The sequence below is a fragment of the Geotrypetes seraphini genome, chromosome 5 (assembly GCF_902459505.1).
Source record: "Geotrypetes seraphini chromosome 5, aGeoSer1.1, whole genome shotgun sequence".
NCBI classification, from domain to species: domain Eukaryota; kingdom Metazoa; phylum Chordata; class Amphibia; order Gymnophiona; family Dermophiidae; genus Geotrypetes; species Geotrypetes seraphini.
In genome coordinates, this window is record NC_047088.1 from 94025677 (window position 1) to 94048662 (window position 22986).

Here is a 22986-nt window from a genome sequence, read left to right on the forward strand (position 1 = left end):
GAAGAAGTCACAAAAATACCTTCACTAGAGGTGCTCCACCCTTCACTTTTTCCCATTCTCCTTGCTCCTCTTCATCATCCTCTTCTTCTGCTTTCCTCACTTTCCTCTCATGCTTCTTCTTGGCCTTATCTTCTTTTTTTTTCTCCGCAGCTGCCTTCTCCTCCTCTGTCACAGCCCTATGAGTGAGAGGAGTAAGCATGGGTCAGGTAGGATTTATCTACTGTTTTATGTGCTTGTAAATCACTATGATTGTTTTTGGATAAGAGACATGGTATAGAAATAAGAAAAAAAGGATCAAATACACACTACAGGGAAAGGATTTGGCTTTACGCTCTCCCCCGTCCGCGTACACTCACTTCTTCAGAAACTTGGAAGCTAGTGAGGTGTATTTACTGTCGTCATCGTCTGATTCAGATTCCGAGTCTGAGGAGTCTGATCCCCAGTCTTCATCAGAAGATGATTCTTCCTCATCCTCTTCATCCTATAAAATAAAAAGCATGTCACCCACTAAAAAATACAAACACATAATACTCCCTTCATTCATCATTCTTGAAGTAGATGCTACCAACTCTGCTCCATATCTCTTATGTCTTTATCTGTTTTATTCCATTTAATGATACCAACCTCCATCTTCTTGAGGAACTTGTTGCGTGTCTCTGCTATGGTTGGTTCAATGGTTTTCTTCTTCAGGAGGCTCTTTGGGGTTATTCCTTCATCATCATCATCATCATCAGAGGAACCTAGAGTAGGGAGAGAGGAAGAAAGAATTGGTAACACTAGGCATAGAACCCCACATCCCATTACTAAAGGAACACAGAATAGGAGAGGAAGTTTGCAGGCTTACCTCCATGATTCTACTGCATCTACCCATCCAGGCAACAATTCATTCTGACACAGTCCTCCTTCATACACATACCAGCTACATACTCCAAGATACATTCTCCAATTCCTATACCCTCTCTACAGACACAATCATGTACACCCCACTACATACACACCTCCTGTCACCCAACACAGACAAATTTCATTGGATCCAAGCTACTGAGTACCTCACACAGGTGAGCCTGAATCTCTAAATGGTGGAAGGGGAAATGCACCAGTGTAACAAACTTAGGTGCATGTTTTCTCATTTTTTTCTTTGCTTCTTTTTTTTTTAAGAGTAGAATTCCAAAAATCTGGATTGCTCAGGGATCAGTTCAGTCTGGATTTTTGGATTCTCAGGCAGTACTTCTAAAATTCAAATTTAAAGAATAAAGAGATGAACAGGCAATTTTGGGGGGCTTATTCATTAACAAATACAGAATGCTTCATTTATCAAAACATACAGCACCTGTTACTCCCCCAATCCAGCATCATCCTATTTGTCTCTTCCCTATCCAGCATCTCTCTGCTTCTCTTTGGAGTGGTAGAGAGCCCAAAGGAGTGGGGTCCCCACTCAGTCCAGCATTTCTTTCAACACTCCCTGCATATGGCTCTTTCTTGCTCACCCAGTGTAAATTTTCTTTTACTGAGTAAGGAAAACTTCCTTCAGGTATCACTACCAGTAGCCTGCCAAACTAGCAGCGTCCAGCCTGAAGGCTACTCCAATACTCAAAGAAAGGCTTCCTTACTCTGTAAAGGTAAAAAGCTTTACACTGAGGGGTTGTGTGGGAGGAGCAAGAGAAAGCCATGGCAGGGCAGGAAGTCTTGAAAAAGACACAGGACCATGTGGGGCAAGATGTGTAGTCCAGATTCTTGGGTGGTATGGATGGTGCAATTTTGAAGGGTCTGGATTTCTAGTGTTCGGATTTTTGGAGTTCTACTGTATAGATGCTCCTTTACTTGAGACAAAACGCAAACTGATGATGCACAGAAATGGATGCAGCTATTTATAGAGAAGGGCTCTTCTGTCTGTACTTGCTCAGACCTAATGATGGGTTTGATCTAAAAAAAAGGGTGAGAATCTAAAAAAATGAAATAAGTGCACATTTCCTCTAATGTTAAAAGTTACTTAAATGTCTCCTGAAGCATAAAATAATATGGACACACATTATGACCAATCAATCATACCTTCTGAATCATCATCATTTTTCTCCTCATCGTCATCAGCCGATTCCTCAGGGTTCTGGGAGAAAGAAAAAACACCTTAAATTAGACTGAGCTCACTGGAATAAAAAATATAATTTTCAGATTTCTATTATGTTCTTATACTTCTGAGCCAATACTCTGGGCAAAAATACTTTGAAAACTTCCACACTGTAAAACACAGAGGGGCTCATAATAACCCCCCCCCCAAAAAAAAAAAAAAATCACATCTAAAAAGTGGCCTAAATGGGTACTTGGACGATCAAAAAGCCTGATCGTCCAAGTACCCATAATCAAAGCTGGTTTTAGACGTATCTAAAACTAGTTTAGGCCTTTCCCCTGCCTCTAAACGCATAGAGCGAAAAGAGGTGTTTTTAGAGGAGAGGAAAGGGCGGGAGGTAGGCCGACCTAGACCTAGGTGTACAGCAGGTATAACCAAAGATTTTGACAGGCTGCCTAGTCGGCACTTATACATTTTGACTTAGACCAAGTCAAAACAGGTATAAGTGCCGAAAAAGGGCCCACTGAGCTGATGGTGGCTGGCGCGATCAGATCAGCGGCCCGGCAACCTACCCACCCCCCACCACAATCATCGCGGTGGGGGATGGGCCCATGTGCCTTAGGCCCCGCTCACAGGGCGGGCCTAAGGCTACTAGGCCTATTCCGGTTGGCCCAGGCACCTCAGGCCCCACCTGTGGGCGAGGTTTGAGCTGCCTGGGCCAATCCGACCCTAAGGCCAGCCATTCAAGGGATGGCTGGCCTGCCGGACGGGCTTGGCATTCGTCCGTCTGGCTAACGAATTTTGCAGGTACGGTGGGGGGGTCTTGCGGGTCGGGGGCTGATCAGGGGTGATCATGAGAGGGGGATGCGTCGAGGACAGGAGAGCCTGGAATCCCTCCTGCCCGTATCTTAGTGGGGATGGGGGGGTGGGGTCGCCTGGCCAGGAAGGCTTGGGCTCCCTCCTGGCCCGTTGTCAGCAGGGGGGGGGGTATGTCATGGTTCGACAGAGCAAGACGGCTTGGGCTCCCTCTTGCTTTGATGTCGGCAGGTGGGGGGGTCGCGATTCGACGGGGAAAGAGGGCTTGGGCTCCCTCTTGCCCCAATCGGATTGGCGAGGCCAGAAAGGCTTGGGCTCTCTCCTGGCCCGATGTTGGGGGGGAGTGGGGGGGTGGATTCTGTAACCGGTGTTGTTTTTGACAGACACCGGTTACAGAATCCAGCTTTTAGGCAAAGGACTGGCTCCTCCTTTACCTAAAAGCTCTTGTGTTGGGCATTTGGGACTTAGGCTTTTTTTAGGTTGATGATATGTTGTTAGTGCAGTGGTGTTCTGGATGTTTAAACAGCTGAATGTAGAGGCAGGTCATTATTTAAAAAAAAACCTCCTTTTGGATGTTTTTTTTGATAATGGACATTTTCCTTGCTTCTACTTTCAACGTTTAAGGCCTTAGGCCAAAAGGGGACTTAGACATTTTTTTTTTATTATGCCCCTTCACGTGTGCAGGTTGTCTGCAAGTATTATGTCTCTCCTATCTCCCCATTCCCCCAAAATCTCCTCACCTGCTTGTAGGAGCTGATTTGCACTTCATAGTCACGGTTGTACTTGCGGATTTTCTGGCGTAGGGTGCTCAGTGCCTTTGCATTGTTCTTGTTCATTTTCTTCTTCCCCTCCTTGTCTTCCCATAACTACAAAGGACAGACAAATCATATAGAAATGGGTACCAAGTCAAGGATGGTGAAAGGATGGGGAGAATACACCCCCTCTTACTACCTCTCACTTCAGCGGCTTCAGAAATCAAGACCTATATTGTTCTGATATGCAAAAATTCCTTCTAGCACATAAGAATAGAACACAGAAGGCCTGGCCTTTTGGTAAGGAAGCTACCAGTTTACTACCGCTCGCCACCTACACACCCAAACTCAGCACATGAGTGTACATAGATGGAGCTGGCTTTCAGGCATATGTTGCCTGAAAACCCTCAGATGAAACAAGAACAAACTGCGCCAACAAAGGTGTCGAAGTTTTTACACCTTTGAAAGACTTTTGTAGAGATTCTATTCATCACTTCCATCATCCTTGCTTAGAGATAACGGCAGCACTATTCTCTCTTCCTGAAGCTTGCAGCTCACTTGAAGCCCTCTTCCTCACCTCATTCAGGTAATCCTCTAAGTCTGCCAAGAGGCGGATGTAAAACTTGGGGATCCCCTCTTTATCCACAATGTTCTTGGCTTTAACAAAGGCTTTGCTGAGCAACTCAAACTCTTCCAAGCACTTTGTCACATCGCGGATCTTCATGGCATTCCGGATTGTCTTGATGAGGTTTGCAAGTTCCTCAAACCTGGTCGAAGTATGGATACAAAAACAAGAATTATGAAAGCATATAAGACCATTACATATTCTGCCAGCATCCTATACACTTGCAGGCACTATACACTATACACTTGCCAGCATTCTTTCAGGTCTAAAAAGTAGGTTTTTATAGCTATAAAATCTTCTTATGAGTTTTAATATCACAGCAGTCTATGAACCCAACCTTAGGTTTTTTTTTTAAATTTGGATTTATTTACTGCCTATTTGAAGGAATTCACTCAAGGCGGTAAACAGCAAGAATAAGTCAAACATAAGAAATAGACAATTACAGCAATAAAAATATTCAAATAATAATACAAAGTAAGCAAAATATGCTATGTTACAATGTCAATACAATATGCAATAAACCATTTTAATAGACAACATAGGGTGTAAGCAAAGATGGAACATAGCATCCAATGAAGCCTTACCGCTTGTCCTTGGCGCTGCGCACAACACGCTTTGTATCTTCCTCATCATCACTCAATAGATGTGGTCTAAGGAAAGACAGGTAAACATTACTCTTTGTCAACAGATAAATCAAAACTACTGCTTTGTCATTAAAACAAATATTTTAACAGACTCATTTCAATTCTCATCTGTTGAGCTCCTGGTCTTGTTCACTGTGTGTACATAGAAAAAGCTGAGGCAGTTAGAAGATGAATATTATATCCCTACATGGAGTCATAGAAACAATGAGGAGAATATGAGCAGAATACTGCTCTTGTGCTCTAAAACAGGGGTACGCAAACTGTTTACACGGAGGGCCTCATGACTTAGCACTATCCCTAGAGGGTTGCACATAAAGTTTCCTCCCTTCCATATAAAATCACACCTAAGATAAAATTATTTCCCTCCACATAGAATCCCACACACCACAAAAATTCTCCCTCTCCCCCAAAACATAAAATTATTTTGCCCATATATGGTTTCCTTCATTTCTCTATCTTCCTTCCCCACCCCCATGGTCTCCTGCATCTATCTCTTTCCTACCCCCTTTCATCCACCTGTTCTACAATTCATGAACCATAGTTCCCAACCCCAAAATTCTATACGCCCCAGTTCCCCTACCTTGTCCAGGCCCCAAAATTCCATTTGCCCCAATTCCCTTCTATCTTCCTGGCCCCACAATCCATAATGCTGAGATTTCCATTTCTATTCCACCTCTTCCTCCTCTGATCTCAACATCATCCTTGTCTCTTTACGTATTCACCATAAGCAAGCAGAGCTCCCCTCTCTCTTTTGGTCCTACAGGGTCAAAAAAAAAAAAAAAGGTACATGCACAGTTCAGTACTGGCAATGAACTTCAACACAGTGGAGCCTTGGTGCCAGATGCGCAAAGGCCCTGCTTGTCCCACCTCTTCTGACAAGTTCCATACTTTTCTTTGGTTCTAAGAGACTAGAAGAAAGGGGAGATCTGCTTGCAGGCCACAATAAAATTGTAAGATTGCATGCTGCCTACGGGCTGTAGGTTGCCCACTCCTGCTCTAGAAAATATGAAGGAGGTCCCCAGTGACATTTCTTCCTTATCAGATCTAGAGATGCACTCACTGTTTAGCATAGGTGCCTCCAGCTGGCTTGGGAATGAGCTCATCGCCAGACAGTGAAGATTCTGACTCGCTGTCAGACCCTGTTGCAAAGAAACGTGACATCCTGATAGATTTGGCTTCTTGGGATTTCTACAGGCACCTAAAGAAGAAAAGAAAGACACAAAAGACTCTCAATGACTGGACCACAAAGACATTAACCCCCCCCCCCCCACACACACACACACAAAAACATATAATTAACCATCAACTCAAACATTATTTTTAAAAAAAATTATTTATGAAACATTTATCACATACAATCAGAAATGCATGAACAGTAATATGAAACAAGATCAAATATATTAAAGATGAAAAGGGAAATATTAAACATTATACTTTAGCTCACAATTGGAGAGTAATGATTATACAATAAAAGGAAAAAATATAGCCTTTATAAAGAGTTGCACAACAGTTTAGAACAGCTGGTTAAGGTCCTAAGGATAAGCATTAGAAACTATTAAGACTTCAGCAGCAAACAAAAATTCCAAAAGTTGTTTTGGCTCCAGAAACATCAAGTCAAACATTATGACTGACAGAGGAAAATCTGGATCATTTAGAATAGGCCTTGTTTGTGAGTGTGTGTGTGGGATGAGTAGATTTAGTGGGGTATTTAGATTTAAGAGGTTTTTGGGAGGGCTTTGGGTGATTGGGAATTATCTGAGCGGCTGTAAAACAAAATATATGTTGCCATAATGGTCAGTGCAGCTGCACTACCAGTACTTTGCTAGTGCTTGCTGTCACTGGAGGTGTGGCGGCAAAAACAGTCGCAACAACCCCCTTCCAATCTCTCCTCCACCATCACATTTCGCTCCAATTTCCTATCACCCAACTGTCATGACCCCTTCAAAACCCTGTCTCCTCTAGAAGATGACCCTCAGTGACATTTGGTCAGCAGCTGAGCCTTTCTGTTGCAGCCCAGCACTATGCTAGAATCCAAAATGACTACAATGACCCCTAGTGGTCATTTTGCAGAAGGGATTTGAGAATGTTGGGAGGAGGATCACTGTTGTAGCAATGGCACCTTTTTTTTTCTGAGCCTGCATCATGTTAATAAGCAATAGCATGCAGTGATGACGAGTTGGTGACCGGAGACACTGGATTTGGGGCTTCCGGTTTGCTGACAAGGATCGGAAGACATCTGGAGAAGTTTTGCAGTGAAGTCATTTCAAGCTGGACTTCAGTCTTGACTGTTTTGTTTTAATTTTTTTTCACTTTCTTTTTAGTTTATGATATTTTATTTTTAAATCTCATTCATTGTTTTGCCACTTGTTTTTGTTTCTTATTATATTATTTAAATTTCATTTAAATTTCCCAAGAATTCTATAGTTTCAACGGTTCTCTCTTCTGCTTCTATTTCCTATCTCCCCTCTTTTTTTCAACCTTTCAGAGTCCTTTAGATCATTGTAGTCTTATTAGAATGTTTATTTTCTTATTTTTCTCATCTATCTCTATTTTATTTCTTCATTACCCTACTAATTGTCATTTTTCCAGGTACTTTAGTTAGATTGTGAGCCTTCGGGACAGCAAGGGAATTTCTAAGTACCTATTTTACTTATAATTTTAATGTACCCTATTGTCTATTTTCTGTAAACCGCTTAGAATCCTAACGGAGTTTAGCGGTATATAAGAAATAAATTACATTACAAATTACATAAATGCAGAGCAGATGTTCAATATTGATCCTGCATTTACTACAAAGGTTATCACTTACCACACAATAATTTTTATTGTTATCATGTAGTAAGTGCAAAACGCTTACTGCACTTTAGTGAAAGGGCCCACAGTGCATCACTGTAGATGAAGATCTATATGGTCCATCCAGTCTGCCCAGCAAGACAGCCAAAGCTATACATGCCACTCTATGAAGGCTGCACAGTTTAGACGCTCCCGTTAGCTACAATTGATTTGGACATCTTATCCTGTGGCTGAAACAGAAAAGTTATTTTTGAGAGGTCAATGAGAGTCGTCTCCAGACACAGCTCCTGATGACGACGCCATTGAGCGAAACACAACCCTGTCGGGCGTGACTGATGAAAATCTTTTGAAAGCTGATTTGGAACAGATTGCTCTTTATCGGGTTTGGTGACTATGTTCTAACAAGAGAAGGTTTGAAGATGGAATATGTAGCAGAGTGATAAGTCAACTGGAATATCAGAGTTAACAATTTGGAAGAAACAAAAATATTTTTAATTTGTAATTTTGGACACTTATGGAGAACTTGTACACATGGGGGGAAGGCTTTCATTGTCTTATTGTATGATTATAATGTGTTACAATGATAAAAGATATTTAATATTTATGATGATATATAATATGGTTATGATAAATAAATAAGAATTGGAGCGTTTGTAAATTTTAACTTCTTTGTAGTTGAGGTGTAGAAGTAATTGAAGCTATAAAAGTAATTATCATTATCCCATTGTGTTGTGAATGAATATTCATTGTGGATATCCTGAACACCTGGTTGGAGAGTACCTAGGACAGGTTTGGGGACCACTGATTTAAGTTTTGCATCCTCTTTAATACACATCCTGTGTTTATTCCATGCATTTATGAATTCTGTTACTATTATTGTCCTGACCACCTTCATTGGGAAGGTATCCCAGACATCCACCATCCTTATTATAATCACTACTTCCATCATTATCCGTTGCATCACTAGATCCAAAGATTTTCCAAACCCTGAATATCCTTAGGGGGCTTGTGATCTCACTGGGTCAGGGCTGCAAAAGAGGGAGAGAGCACTGCATATCTATGTACTGTGAAGAGTAGGAGGGGGAGGAAGATGAACCAGAACAGTGTGTCTGTATGGTGGGGAAGGGGGAGAGGGAGAGAGCAGAACATCCATGTGCCATGGAGAAAGTGCTAGAAGTCTGTATGCTGCAGGAGTCAAAGGGATGCAGAAGGAGGGGAGAAATCTGAATGTCTGTATGAGGAACAGAAATTAAGGAAGGTATGTGCAGGTGAGGGAAAGGAAAAGCTGGAAGGATTCAGCTATGAGGGACAACCATTGTGAGACAGCTATGGGAGAAGGGGTACCGAGAAAGAGGTATGTGGATATATGCTGGGTGTAGGTTCTGGGGAGTGGTGATAGAAAAAGCTATGAAGGTATATGCTTGAGGAGGGAAGTTAAAAAAAATAGAAAGGGGGAGGGGTGTCACGTGGTGTCATGCACGAGAGTGGCCGCTGAATAGCGGAGCTCTGTATCTTTCTCAACAAATCAGGTCAAAAATCAGCGATTTGACCTCCACTCGTGGTAGACTTCCACTCCACTGATAAAACCTTTTGGGGGGGACCTCAGATATCGATTCTCTACTTACCCTGGCGCATATGGCAGCGGAATTGCAACGAAAAGACCGAGAGAAACTCAAAGGACCTGACAGTAAGATGGCGGAGCAGCCGGCCACGCCGCCTTCTTCAGTCTCCGCCTCATGGACAGTGGAAATCACTGCAGAAGTAACAGCTGCAGTAGAAGCTGCCCTTGACAAGTAACGTCAGATGATTGCGCGGAAGAAGCCCACAAATGTTTGGCTAGTGTTGGCCTAGAAATTGATGAAATTCAGCAAAGAATCAGCGCCCTAGAAGACAATACTTCAGAGGGGGGGAGAGCCACTTGTAACCCTGCAAAAAAGAATCACAGAGCTTGAAAATAAAATTGACAACCTGGAGAATTGCTCCCGAAGGAATAATTTGTGATTTATTGGACTACCAGAGTCCTCTCAAGAGGGTGAACTCCCTTGTATCATGGAAACATGGCTAACTGGTCAAATATCATTTGAGCGCACCTAGGCCTGCTCACAGGGTGGGCCCAGTGCGCCTGAAAGGAGCTAAGCCTTGTGCTGTGATCTTGCACATTTTACATTTTGCTCACAAACAAGCACTTTTGAGGGCTATATGCTCCGGCACAAAATTGAAATAAGAGGGTACAAAAATCCTTTGCTTTCAGGATTATTCAGCGACAGCAGCAGCTGCAAGGACAAAGTCTGTACCAATCTGTACCTTCCTGGTAGCAAAGAAGATTCGATTTTCCTTGCTCTTTCTGGGAAGACTCAGACTATACCCTGCAGGACAAGACCAATTTTTTGAAGCCTCGTCAAGCTTTGCACTTTTTGAATACATTGGCGAAACCCCCATAGGCACCCTGAGCTGAGATTGGATCAGGGTTGTTGGACATTTCAGATCATAGGAACAGACAGAGTTCAGAGGCTTTGTGATGGGGCTACAGGATCTGCGGGTCCATCTATGGAACAACTGTGTGAGGTCCTGATACAGATAAGTATAAGAATATAAGCAATGCCTCCGCTGGGTCAGACCTGGGGTCCATCGTGCCCAGCAGTCCGCTCACACGGCGGCCCAACAGGTCCAGGACCTGTGCAGTAATCCTCTATCTATACCCTTCTATCCCCTTTTCCAGCAGGAAATTGTCCAATCCTTTCTTAAACCCTAGTACCGTACTCTGCCCTATTACATCCTCTGGAAGCGTATTCCAGGTGTCCACCACATGTTGGGTAAAGAACTTCCTAGCATTCGTTTTGAATCTTTGAATCTGCTTTCTGAGATTGGACACCCACCGGGGTCACAATATACATTACATTAGTGATTTCTATTCCGCTCGTACCTTGCAGTTCTAGGCGGATTAAAAAGAAGCTAACTGGACATTTCCAGGAACATTACAGTTTAGGTGTTAGGATTACAATGAAGCTAACTGGACATTTCCAGAAGATTTGCAAGTTAGGTAGTGGAATACATGGTTGATACTTAGGAGAGAAAAAATTACAAGAGGGGGTGAGAAGGACAAGGGAGGAGAAGGACAAGGGGAAGAGTTAAGATAACTGGATAAATTTTTTGAATAGCAGAGTTTTGATTCCTTTTCGAAATGATTTGAAGTCGCTTGTTGTTGTCAGTAAGTTGGAAATGGGGTGGTCAAGTTTCGCTGCCTGCGTCGCTAGTAGGTTGTCATATATCTTCTTGTACCGAGTACCTTTGAAAGGAGGGTAAGTAAATGGGGTTTGAGTTCTTCTTTGCCTAGTAGTAAGATTTTGAATTAGGCGGTTGTTTAGGTAAATGGGAGCAGTGCCATTTATAGCTTTGAATAATAGACAGTATAGTTTGAATTGAATTCGTGCTTGTATTGGTAACCAGTGTGAGTCCAGGTATGCAGCGGTGATGTGGTCATATTTACTCAGCGAGTAGATTAATCTGAGAGCTGTGTTTTGTATAGTCTGTAGTTTTTTTTATCATCAATGCAGGGCATGGTAGATAAAGGATATTGCAATAGCCCACTAGACCTAGGACTAGGGATTGGACTATGAGCCTATATTGCTCTATGTCGAAGAATTTTCTTATTCTTCGTAGATTTCTCATGATTAAAAATGCTTTCTGGGTAGTCTTGTTAATTTGGGCCTGCATTGTGCAGCATCTATCTATCAGCACTCCTAGGAATTTAAGTTCGGACTGTATAGGGTATCTGCTGGCATTAATTTCTAATTCTGAGATGGAAGGGATTTTGGCCTTTTTGAGCAAAAGAAATTTTGTTTTGTCTGAGTTTAATTTCAGTTTGTGGACTATCATCCATTTTTCCACTGCTTCTAGTGTTTTTTTCAGTTTTTCTGTTGAGGTGAGATCTGGAGAATCAAAGGGGAGGAGTATGGTAATATCATCTTCGTAGCTGAAAGATGTTACATTTAGGTTATCTACAGTGGTCCCAAGGGAGGATATAAAGAGGTTGAAGAGTGTAGGTGACAGTGGTGACCCTTGAGGAACTCCACAGGGGTTGGACCATGGTTCTGATTTAAGATCGTTTGATTTTATTCTGTAAGTTCTTGATTTAAGAAATCCTTGGAACCAGTTGTATACCTTGCCTGAGATCCCTATGGTTTCAAGTATTTGTAGTAGTATGGAGTGGTCAACCAGGTCAAATGCAGCAGAGAGATCAAGTTGGATTATCAGCATCCTTCTGCCTTTGCTGAGGTACTGTCGGGCTGTGTCTAGTAGGGTTGCTAGTAGCGACTCTGTGCTATGGTTGGATCTGAATCCTGATTGTGAGGGATGAAGCAGATTGTGATCTTCCAGGTAGTTAGTGAGGTATTGGGCAACTAGGCCTTCTATTAGTTTGACGTAGATTGGTATTGAAGCGATGGGTCTGTAGTTGGAGGGGATACCTATTGGGCATTTGTGATCTTTAACAATTGGGGTGATTATAATCTCTCCTAGGTCATGTGGGAATAGTCCTTCCGTGAGCGTGGTTTGTATCCATTGCATGAGGCTAGCCTTAAATTTGGGGGAGGCGTTTGTTATCAGATATGTGGGACAGTTGTTCAGGTCGCATGAAGCATGGCTGTATTTTTTTAGAGTCGGTTCATGTCAGACCAATGTACTACTGGGAAGTCGGACCAGTATCTGTCAGCTGCTATGGCTTCTCCTATTGAAGGGTTTGTTATTATCTCGTCGAGGTGGGTGTGTGTGTTGATGAAGGTGGTCCTGATCTTGGTAATCTTGTTTTTGAAGTGGTCTGCAAGTTAGGTAGCTGTTGGTGGATGGTTTCCTTGTGTGGGTAGGAAAGGTTTGGTGTCCGTGAGATTTTTACTAGGGTGAATAGTTTTTTTGTGTCTAGGGCCTCCATGCCAACCAGTTTGGAGTAGTAAGCTTTTCGTTTGACCTTATATTGTTTTATTAGGCTTATCCATGCTGTTTTAGTGTGTTCTTGGTTCTTTTTTTTTCCAGTCTCTTTCCAGTTGTCTGCAATGTTTTTTGAGTTGGAGAAGTTCAGTGTCGAACCATTTGTCAGACGGTCTGCAGATTCTGTATTTTGATTTTACTGGTGCTAGATCGTTCAGGATTGCTTCACTTGAGGTTCGCCATTGGGATATGAATTTTTTGGGTTCTATGATATCGATTGCAAGGTCTGCTTTATCCCAGAATGTGGTGGGTTCGATTTTTTGGCGAGTTATGAAGGGAGTTTTGTGGGGTTGATGTTTGTAATTGCATAGAGCCCAGTTGATGTTGAAGGTGTATTTGTAATAGTCTGACCAGAGGGAAGGGTGCCAGGCCCCGTTTGAGATGTGGATTTCGGGTGTGTGAGTGTGTTGGGCCATGTATGCAGCGATATCTAGTTGGTGGCCTTTATCATGTGTGGGTTAAGAATCTGGTAGGTTAGTGCTTTGAGGTATGATAGTATGTTTTCAACTTGTTTGGAGGTATGGTCTTCTAGGTGGAGGTTTATGTCTCCAAGGAGCAGGTTGTGTGTTGACGTTAGAGAGTTTTTGAAAATGAAGTCTTCGAGTACTTGTTTTTTTTCGGTCCATTTTCCTGGTGTTATGTAGCAGAGAATGCAGGTCAAGGTGCCTTTGAGTGTATCGTCAGATAGTTGGCAGGCTAGAAGATCCAATTGGGGGGTAGAGTATTTGTCCAAACCTCCCCCTCGCTTTTTTTCTTGGCAGACCAACTCTAATTTATATCCCTTGGGGCAGAATTTTGTAATGCAGGGGTCAGAATTGGAGGTAAGCCAGGTATCAGCTAGGAATAGGCAGCCTAGCTGTTCTTTAACTATCCAGTCCTTTATTAGGTCTGCCTTAGGACCTATCGATCTAATGTTCATATATGCACAGGCTATTGAGGAGTATTTTGTTTGGGAATTGGAAGTGTATTTTATGTGGAGGAGGTTTCTTGGTTGTGGGTGGGGGAAGTGGGCTGTTGTCCTTGGCTTGGGAGGAGGTCTTTTTCCCCAACTGGGAGGGATGGTTTTATGGGTAAACCTTGAGCAGTCTATCAGATTTCTGGGTGAGTGGAGTTTCCTGGATGGTTGAAGATGTCTGTAGGTTTCTGTCAAAACTGGGATAGGGGAAATATAGTATCCTGTTGTTTTCCAATTTGTTAAAACCAGGAAGAGTAGTACGAGGACTTGCATGAGTTTTGTTGTACGGGGTGTCATTTTGTTGTTGTGAGAGGAGGAAGTACTGTCTCTGCCTGGGAGCTGGACACGGGGTATAGGCTCCTGAAAGGTCTAGAATTATGTTAGAGGTTATGGAGAGGGGGAAAAAGTTGGTTCCCTTCCTTTCTGCCCTACTGGGCTGGGAATGTGGCTGTGTTCTCTTGAGGGCTCTTTGGGGGGTTGGTAGGTTGGTAGAGTAGGGCCTGAGGAGATTTTTTTTGTGTGTGTATTAGTGTATGGGGAGGAGACGAGTAGAAGTCGTCTCATTACCTTTCGGCTCTTCTGGGCTGGGACAGTAGCTAAGTTCTCTTGATGGTTTTAATGCAGGGCTGGTGAGTCGTCTGCTGGAGTACTTCATGTTTTTCTAGGTCAGCGTCCTTAGCCGGCACACCGAACGGCTGAGCACCGTTACTGCCGCTCGAGTTTAAAGAATAAAAGTTTCCTCTCCTGGATGGCTGTGGGGAGGAGGTGGAGCGGAGCTCTCCCGGCTGTCTGTGGAGAGGAGGCGGCGAGCAGGGCTTGATGGCCTTCTTCCCTGCAGCGGCGTGGTCTGGGCTTCTGCCGCTCGAATTTAAAGAATAAAAGTTTCCTCTCTCGGCTGGCTGTGGGGAGGAGGTGGAGTGGAGCTCTCCCGGCTGGCTGTGGAGAGGAGGCGGCGAGCAGGGCTTGATGACCTTCTTCCCTGCAGCAGCGTGGTCTGTGCTCCCGCCGCTCAAATTTAAAGAATAAAAGTTTCCTCTCCCGGCTGGCTGTGGAGAGGAGGTGGAGCGGAGTTCTTCCGGCTGGCTGTGGAGAGGAGGCAGCGAGCAGGGCTTGATGGCCTTCTTCCCTGCAGCGGCGTGGTCTGGGCTCCCGCTGCTTGGATTTAAAGAATAAAAGTTTCCTTTCCCGGCTGGCTGTGGGGAGGAAGTGGAGCGGAGCTCTCCCGGCTGGCTGTGGAGAGGAGGAGGCGAGCAGGGCTTGATGGCCTTCTTCCCTGCAGCGGCGTGGAATATTTGGAATGTATAGAGAGGGGAGGTCTACTGTTAAAGCACTTGGGGCTTCGGGGGAGTGGGGGGAGGGATTATATAATCTGGGATAGGTCTTGGAAGTGGGGGGGAATATGATTTGTAGAAATGGTAATGCCAGAGGTATTGGTTGACAGGATGTGGGGATATGGTTCTGGGGAGAATATAGGCTGGAATGGCCATCCCCAATAAGGTGTTTTTGTTTGTATAGCTGGGATGAAATGACTCTAACAAAATTATATCTGGAACTTAAGGGGGATTCACTCACCAATTAAATGCAGCAAGATTTTACACACTCTCCACAGTCATAAGGCTAGTATAGCCCTATTGGAAGACACACATCTGACTTCTTCTGAACACTGCAAACTGTAAATGGTGGGTTGTGGACTTTATTGAGAATCCAGCGGTGCAGAAGGTGGCAGGAGTGATAATATTGTTCAAAAAGGGCCTAATTGTGGAAAAACATTCAGTTCTTACAGATGAATGGGGCAGATACATTGTGGCGCATATTTCTGTGAATAATCAGGAGCTGTTGCTGGTAAATGTGTTTGCACCCAATACATATGAGGACCTTTTTAGGGACCTTATTAGGCATACACAGACAGCAACCTTGATGCCAATTATCCTGTGAGGAGACTTTTATTTGGTTTTTGATCCTTTACTAGACAAATCCAATCATAAAGGCATAGCACCTATTGACTGCACAAAGGGTATCCCCCTGCTATGTGCCACTCTGGAGCTCCTGGATTCCTGGAGATTCCTTCATCCAGATGTTAGGGATTACACACATGTCTCCCGAGAACACGGTACACTGTCGCATATAGATTATCTTTTGGATCGGACTCACTTTCTTCCCGTCTCCTAGCGGCGGGGATTAGTCCTTCTTATGTTTCAGACCATGCTTTTGTATGGTTGGCGATGCAAGAGACTGGAAGATATCAGACGTCAAGGACCTGGAGGTTTCCTAAAACATTTTATTATGATACCAAGTTCCATGACTTTCTTTAAAAAAAAATGGCAGGAATACATGGACAATAACATTGGAAATAATATCCTATGCCTCCCACAAGAAACGGGCAAATGAGGCAGAAATAAAGAAATGGGAAAGACAGGTTAAGATGGACTGGCAGCGTTATGGCACCACGCATTCAGATATACACAAGGAAGCAAGGTTGACATCCCAAACCACACTTAATCAGCTTTTGCACGACAGGGCTAAGAGACCCGCTCAATATTATAAATTACAGCTATATAAACATGCTAATAAATCAGGAGCCATCTTGGCTAAAATGGCAGCGAAGGAGCAGGATCCCAGAAGAGTGCTGCAGGTTTGTAACGGATAAGTTTACCATAAAAAAGGGGTAAGCACTTTGGGGAAGGCACTAGGCAAAGATGGTCTTGCAGCTGAATTTTATAAGATCCTCCAATCACATGTCTTTACTGTAGGTGTCTTGCAGCGGTATTCAACTCTTTTATAAAGGAGGAGGTGTTGCCAACATCTTTGAAAGAAGCCCTAATTATAGTGCTCTTGAATCCGGGAAGGATTCCCAATCTTTAGGTTTGTACAGACCCATTTCTTTGATTTCTTTTGAGGCTAGACTTTTTGCAAAGATTCTGGCGAATAGAATGGCAAACATACCGCCAGACCTCCTGGCAACACCCCACATGGGATTTGTTCGTGGTCGATATCGAAGAATCTGAGACAAATACTGCTATCACTGGAAAAGGTACGGAGTGATGCTGTCTTTATTAATCAGTTTCAATGCCGAAAAGGCCTTTGATAGAGTCTGCTGGGAGCTCCTGTTTGCGGCACTTTCGGTGTATGGGTTTGGGGTAGGGTTTCTGACAGCATTATATCAGTGTCCCAGAGCAAAACTCTCAGCAAACGATTGCCTATCCGATTCGTTTGCAGTGTATAGGGGAACAAGACAGGGGTGCCCTCTATAGCCTCTTCTCTTTGTTTTGGTCTTGGACTAATTGCTGAGAGATATTCAATCGAACCCAGAGATAGAGGGGATAGGTATGGGGTCTGACGTTTTTAAGCTTTCGGCCTTTGTAATAACATTCTGGTCCATATCATTAACCCTAAGCACTCTTTGCCAACCTTGTTGGAAACTTTTGCTGAGTTCGGAGATTTTTAGGGCTTCAAGTTAAACTTTGCGAAATCTGAATACTTGGAGACTTTACCTGGCTGGTGTCCTAGTCAGCCTTTTCACTGCCCTTTGCGTAAAGCTCGTTTAAATACTTGGGTATTTACTTGGGTGTTGATTCAGCAACCTTATATGACCTTAATATACCTCCTTTATCTAGCATATATCTCGTAACATCACCTTTTTTTTTTTGATGGTCAAGACTCCTTTGGATATCTGTGGCCAGTGTCAGGAAGCCCCCTGGATGTAAGCTAATGGACTGTTGCAATATACCCCCCCAAAATCCCAAAACTTCCCTCCAGAAGCCCACTATCCCAGGACAACTCCACAAAGCATGGATGAAAGAATTAGAGGCTTCCTGACACTGACCCAGAAGGATGCCCCCTGGATGTAAGCTAATGGACTGTTGCAATATACCCCCCAAAAAATCCCAAAACTTCCCTCCAGAAGCCCACTATCCCAGGACAGCTCCACAAAGCATGGATGAAAGAATTAGAGGCATCCTTCTGGGTCAGGTTGTGGCATTAAACCTCAGGGGAAAAGGCTCAAACTGGGTACTATTTTGGGTAAGAAATGTATTCTTCAACACTGGACACAGGATTTAGCCCCTTCTTTCTGGCACTGGAAAAATTGCTTCTTGAATTTCATAATTTAAAACTCACTTTATTCCATCTGGGGGCCATGTATACAAATGCTGCCCCCATATACACGCAGCTATTTATAAATAAGCTCTGGGACTCTGCTTTATCCCACTGAAAAGTGGGATAAAGCAGAGTGCAACCTATTCTATACACCAGAGTGCAACCTATTCTATACACCACACATGGGACATGGGTAAAGAAGTATGGACAGGGTGGGAGGGGGAGTAAGGAAGGGGAGGGGATTACAGGGAGAGTTGGGTGAGGGGTGGGAGAGGTATGGGATAAGATATCATGTGTTGTAATATAGGCAGTTTCAGTTCTGTTATACCTCCAAGCAAAAACAGGATGTTTCATTTGTCTAATTTGTTCTTTATTGTAGTACAATTGTGCAATCATCAATATAAATTGTTTCAAGTAAAACATTCTGTTAACGGAAAGGGTGTGTGTGTGATACTGTTATTATGAAAATTTGATTTTCTGGACTTTTACGCTTACTGCTTGTTTTTGTCTCTTTCATACTGGAAGCTTTTGCTCTTTTGTATATTCTGCTGTTATGTTGTCATCAATAAATATTGTTTACATTAAAAAATGGAAGGAAGATGATACTACTACAATGACATTTATATTTATTGAGAACTTCTATATCACTACTAATGACTGGGGTGTCAATTCAGAGCAGTTTACATGAGCTTCTGTAAAGGTATTACGTACGCTACATGAGCTTCTGTAAAGATGTTACCATACAGAGTTACAAAGAGCTTCTGTGAGATGTTATAATACATGGGCTCTATATACTAAAATACATGGAGTTCTGTGGTGGTGTTACAAACCAGAGTTATTAATACCAGCATGATTATGCCATAATTAATCATCCTACTTATGTAATTGGTACATTGATCATCCTACTTATATGCACATATTTATAGCAAATCAATCATCCTATGTATATACACATATATTACTCGGTTTACTATTGGAAAGGGTAGTTTGGGGCACTGAGGAGTAAGGAATAGGAAGAGGCAGTTTGAAAGGGATATAACCATACCTATGTTAGGTCTTGACACATTTTCTTAGGATCTAGGAACCAAACTTGGAAAAGGTGAGTATGCTGGGGACAAGGAATGTACAGCTGCTCAGTGCTCACCCCTAGCAGCTATAGTTATAGTTGGCTCTATTACCATATATGCTGAAGATAGGTGGGTAAAGCTGAAGAGCTGTAGCACCTTTCCCACTCCTTCCCTGCTACTGTAATGAATCTTATTATACATGCTGAGCCCTTTATAATATGCAATTTATAAATATGAATAAATAATTCCAGTTGTCTCACGACTGGCTCTTAGATCTATTTGCCAATTGCTTCTCCCTATTACCTACTCTTCTAAAGTCCCAAACTGCCCTCTGCAATTAAATGTTATTGTAGTAGTTTCCTTTATCATCATCTTTCTGACAATTATCCTTCTGCATTATGATCGCTTTTACCAAATAATTCTACGGCAATAACTCATTGAACCACGCCTTGCTTTCCAGTGAGAACTTGATCTCACGTAGCTATATTAGCCTGCTGCTATTAAAAAGGTCTCGTGTTATCTACAGACCAACACATTTGTTGAGACATGAGGTTTCGTTTATGTGTCGTTTTAGCTGCTACCATCTTCCACCTCATCTTCTCAGGGGTGTGAAACACACATTGGTAAGACCACCAAATGGTACAGGCGTGGTTTGATTCCACTCGGCTAATACAGCTGATTTCCGCTAAGAGAAGGAACTAAAGCCCCAGCATGCAACAGTGGGGGACGTCATAAACCATCAAGTTAAAAACGGAGCCAGTCAGCGGCTGTAAAGCCATCTGATAGCGGCAGTACCTCGTCCCCATTACGCCTGGCCCAGGAATTCTGCTTTAGACCAGACTGTAAGCCACAGTAGAAAGACTACAGAGCTCAGGCTTATCACGACCTAACAGCAGCGCATAAAATCCCAGATATTCGGTAACCGCCACTTACCACAATCTGACCCCGATTCTCCCGGTACACCCAACCACGCGCGAGAAACAGCAAAGGAAGAACGTGGAGCATGCGCTGAGGCTCCGCCACGTCTAAGCGCGCAAGCGTACAAAGCTTTGTGCGCAGCCGCGTGCAATGTCGGGTTTCTTGTTTTGGTTGCCTATTTCTATTAGGACTACAGGTCCCGGGAGCCCTTTGCAGGACGATGGAGGACAACTTGGATTTAAGATATAGGCGCGGTTGTGTTTTTTTTTTTAATATGATGGAAATACAGTAGTATGATTTCTGTGTTAATCGAAATGAATGTACAGAAATTAAGGTTGATAAATACTGTAAAACAATAAAAATTTAGGTAATACATTTTAGCTAGATTCATAATTAGTTGTTTCTTATATGAAACTAATTGATTCACGATTTGTGCTTGAATTTTGGTAAGCCCTAAGGAAGTCCCTGATTGGCTCAGGCCCCTCCCAAGGGAGAAGCCAGAGGCGCTCAGGGCCTTAGGCCCCTCCCCGTGCATCACATGATGATTGCGTCGCGGCCCGCAGAGGAGTAGGAGGACTTTGCAGTTCCGCCTGCTCCCGAAGATTGGTCGTCGCAGGAGGCATAGGAGCAGGAGGGACTGAGCACCCCTCCTGCTCCCAACAGGTACGGAGAGAGCATCCCTCCTGCCGTTTGGGATTTTTTTTGGGGGGTGGGAAGTAGGGCATGGGCCCGTGCATCCCTCCTGCCATATTTTTTAAGCGGCGTGGTGGGGGAGGAACGTTGAGTGGCAGGAGGGAGTCGGCATCCCTCCTGCCATTTGTGGGTCGCGGCGGGGCGGCGTTACAGGTCTGCCTGTCTTTTATTCATTTTTTTGTGGGACAGATATTTTCCATACGTGTAACATACGCAAAATATCTGTGCCATGGAAAAAATTGAATAAAAAAGGCAGGCAGGCAGACCTGTCCGTAACAGTTACGTACAGGTCTGCAGCAGTCGGGTTTTAGGATAGTAAAACCATATTCAAAATAGCCAAGCAATCGCTTGGCTATTTTGCATGGGGTTTTACTAATTTATATGGGTTGGGTTGGGTTGGATCGGATAGGAGATTGATAGAACAGTCAGCAAAAAAATATATAATTTTTTTTCCTAACTGTAGTCCTGTCTATACTTATTTACTTTTTCCCCCTATATTATCTAACTGGAGAGCAGTTTCTTCTTTTGGGCTTCAGTGACTTCAGCTGCTTTACACAGCTCAAACAATAATTCTCAATCAAACCACCTTGGTATCAGTCACAAATAAAATCCAGTAGTTCTGACTTTTGGGAAATGTTTCTCTTTTCAAAATTGGACAAATAGATTTACAGCTATCAGCTCCTGTGACAGCCTCAGCATCTCAATTTCCTTTCCTGAAAAAAACATTCAGCTCTTGCCTTTCATGCTGTCAATAGTAAATAACAACAAGCTTTTACAGCTACTCCTTATTCCCCTCCCCCCCCCCCAGAAACCAGAGTTTCTTTATCCTCTGGATTTCATTAAATTTTCTTCACATAATTTAAAAATTGCACCAAGTCCACAGGCAGAGGACAGGGCCTGCTGGGGCTGTCCAGAAGCAGCCTGTTTATGGCGCTTCCTCTGGTCACTGGTTGCCTCCTGCTTTGGGTAAGTAAAGGGGGGGGGGAGATTGTCAGGACCACTCTGCTGTTTCAGGGGGAGGGGGGAAGGTTGCTATTGCTGCTTTGGGGACGGGCAGAAGGGAGTGTTGTCAGAACCGGCTGCAGCTTTGGGAGCTGGAGGGAGGGCGATCAGTGGCTGCCTTGATGCTTCGGGGGATAGTGGAGGGGGGAGGGAGATTTTATTTGCAGGTTTTTTTTTTTTAAGGCGATGTTCCTCACCTATTTTTAAGGTTTTACTGTATCCTCAGCTTCCATCTGTGGTTGGAACGCACTGATGACACCACTAGAATGTATGAATCAGTTTCATAGTGTTTCATCACCATGTTTACTGTTTTGAGATGGTTTTAAGGTGTGATTTTATCAAGAAAAGCATATTTAATATATCAAGAATGTTCTTAACTATCTTTTTTTATTGTGTTTTTTTTTATACCTCGATGGATGATCTGCATCAGCAGCTCCCCAAATGGACGAGTTGAGGTGCCCCATGAACGCCTACTCCAGAAACTGAAGAACCATGGGGTGGAAGGAGACGTACATAGATGGATCAGAAACTGGTTGGCGGGTAGGAGTGAAGGGCCACTATTCGGACTGAAGAGGGTCACGAGTGGGGTCCCGCAGGGCTCGGTGCTCAGGCCGCTGCTATTTAATATATTCATAAATGATCTAGAAACGGGGACGAAGTGTGAGATAATAAAATTTGCGGACAACACCAAACTATTTAGTGGAGCTCGAACTAAAGAGGACTGCGAAGAATTGCAAAGGGATTGAACAAACTAGGAGAATGGGTGACAAGATGGCAGATGAAGTTCAACGTTGAGAAATGTAAAGTATTACACGTGGGAAACAGAAACCCGAGGTACAACTATACGATGGGAGGGATGTTATTAAATGAGAGTACCCAAGAAAGGGACTTGGGGTAATGGTGGACATGACAGTGAAGCCGACGGCACAGTGTGCAGCGGCCGCAAAAAGGCAAACAGAATGCTAGGCATAATCAAGAAGGGTATTACAACCAGAGCGAAAGAAGTTATCCTGCCAATGTATCGGGCGATGGTGCATCCGCATCTGGAGTACTGCGCCCAATATTGATCGCCGTACCTTAAGAAGGACATGGCGTTAACTCGAGAGGGTTCAGAGGAGAGCGACGCGTCTGATAAAGGGGATGGAAAATCTTTCATACGCTGAGAGATTGGAGAAACTGGGTCTCTTTTCCCTGGAGAAGAGGAGACTTAGAGGGGATATGATAGAGACTTATAAGATCATGAAGGGCGTAGAGAGGGACAGATTCTTCAAACTTTCAAATAATAAAAGAACAAGAGGGCATTCAGAAAAGTTGAAAGGGAACAGATTCAAAATGAATGCTAGGAAGTTCTTCTTTACCCAACATGTGGTGGACACCTGGAATGCACTTCCAGAGAGCGTAATAGGGCAGAGTATGGTACTGGGGTTCAAGAAAGGATTGGACAATTTCCTGCTGGAAAAGGGGATAGAGGTCCTGCACAGGTCTTGGACCTGTTGGCCGCCGCATGAGCGGACTGCTGGGCACGATGGACCTCAGGTCTGACCCAGCAGAGGCATTACTTATGTTCTTATGCATCTA

General features: G+C 43.5%; 1 protein-coding gene across 1 annotated transcript in view; it reads right to left on the bottom strand.

Annotated features, from left to right (window-relative positions):
* Nucleotides 1–19879, bottom strand: part of LOC117360943 (eukaryotic translation initiation factor 3 subunit C) — a 71014-nt gene extending 51135 nt beyond the window's left edge. The window contains exons 1-9 of the mRNA XM_033945616.1: nucleotides 19729–19879; nucleotides 5963–6100; nucleotides 4843–4908; nucleotides 4211–4400; nucleotides 3622–3747; nucleotides 2050–2104; nucleotides 625–740; nucleotides 357–481; nucleotides 20–176 (exon numbers count right to left, since the gene is read on the bottom strand). Coding sequence (XP_033801507.1) covers nucleotides 20–176; nucleotides 357–481; nucleotides 625–740; nucleotides 2050–2104; nucleotides 3622–3747; nucleotides 4211–4400; nucleotides 4843–4908; nucleotides 5963–6063 — 936 coding nt within the window. The 5' untranslated portion in view covers nucleotides 6064–6100; nucleotides 19729–19879. The remainder of the gene's footprint in view (nucleotides 1–19; nucleotides 177–356; nucleotides 482–624; nucleotides 741–2049; nucleotides 2105–3621; nucleotides 3748–4210; nucleotides 4401–4842; nucleotides 4909–5962; nucleotides 6101–19728) is intronic.
* Nucleotides 19880–22986: the final 3107 nt, after the last annotated feature.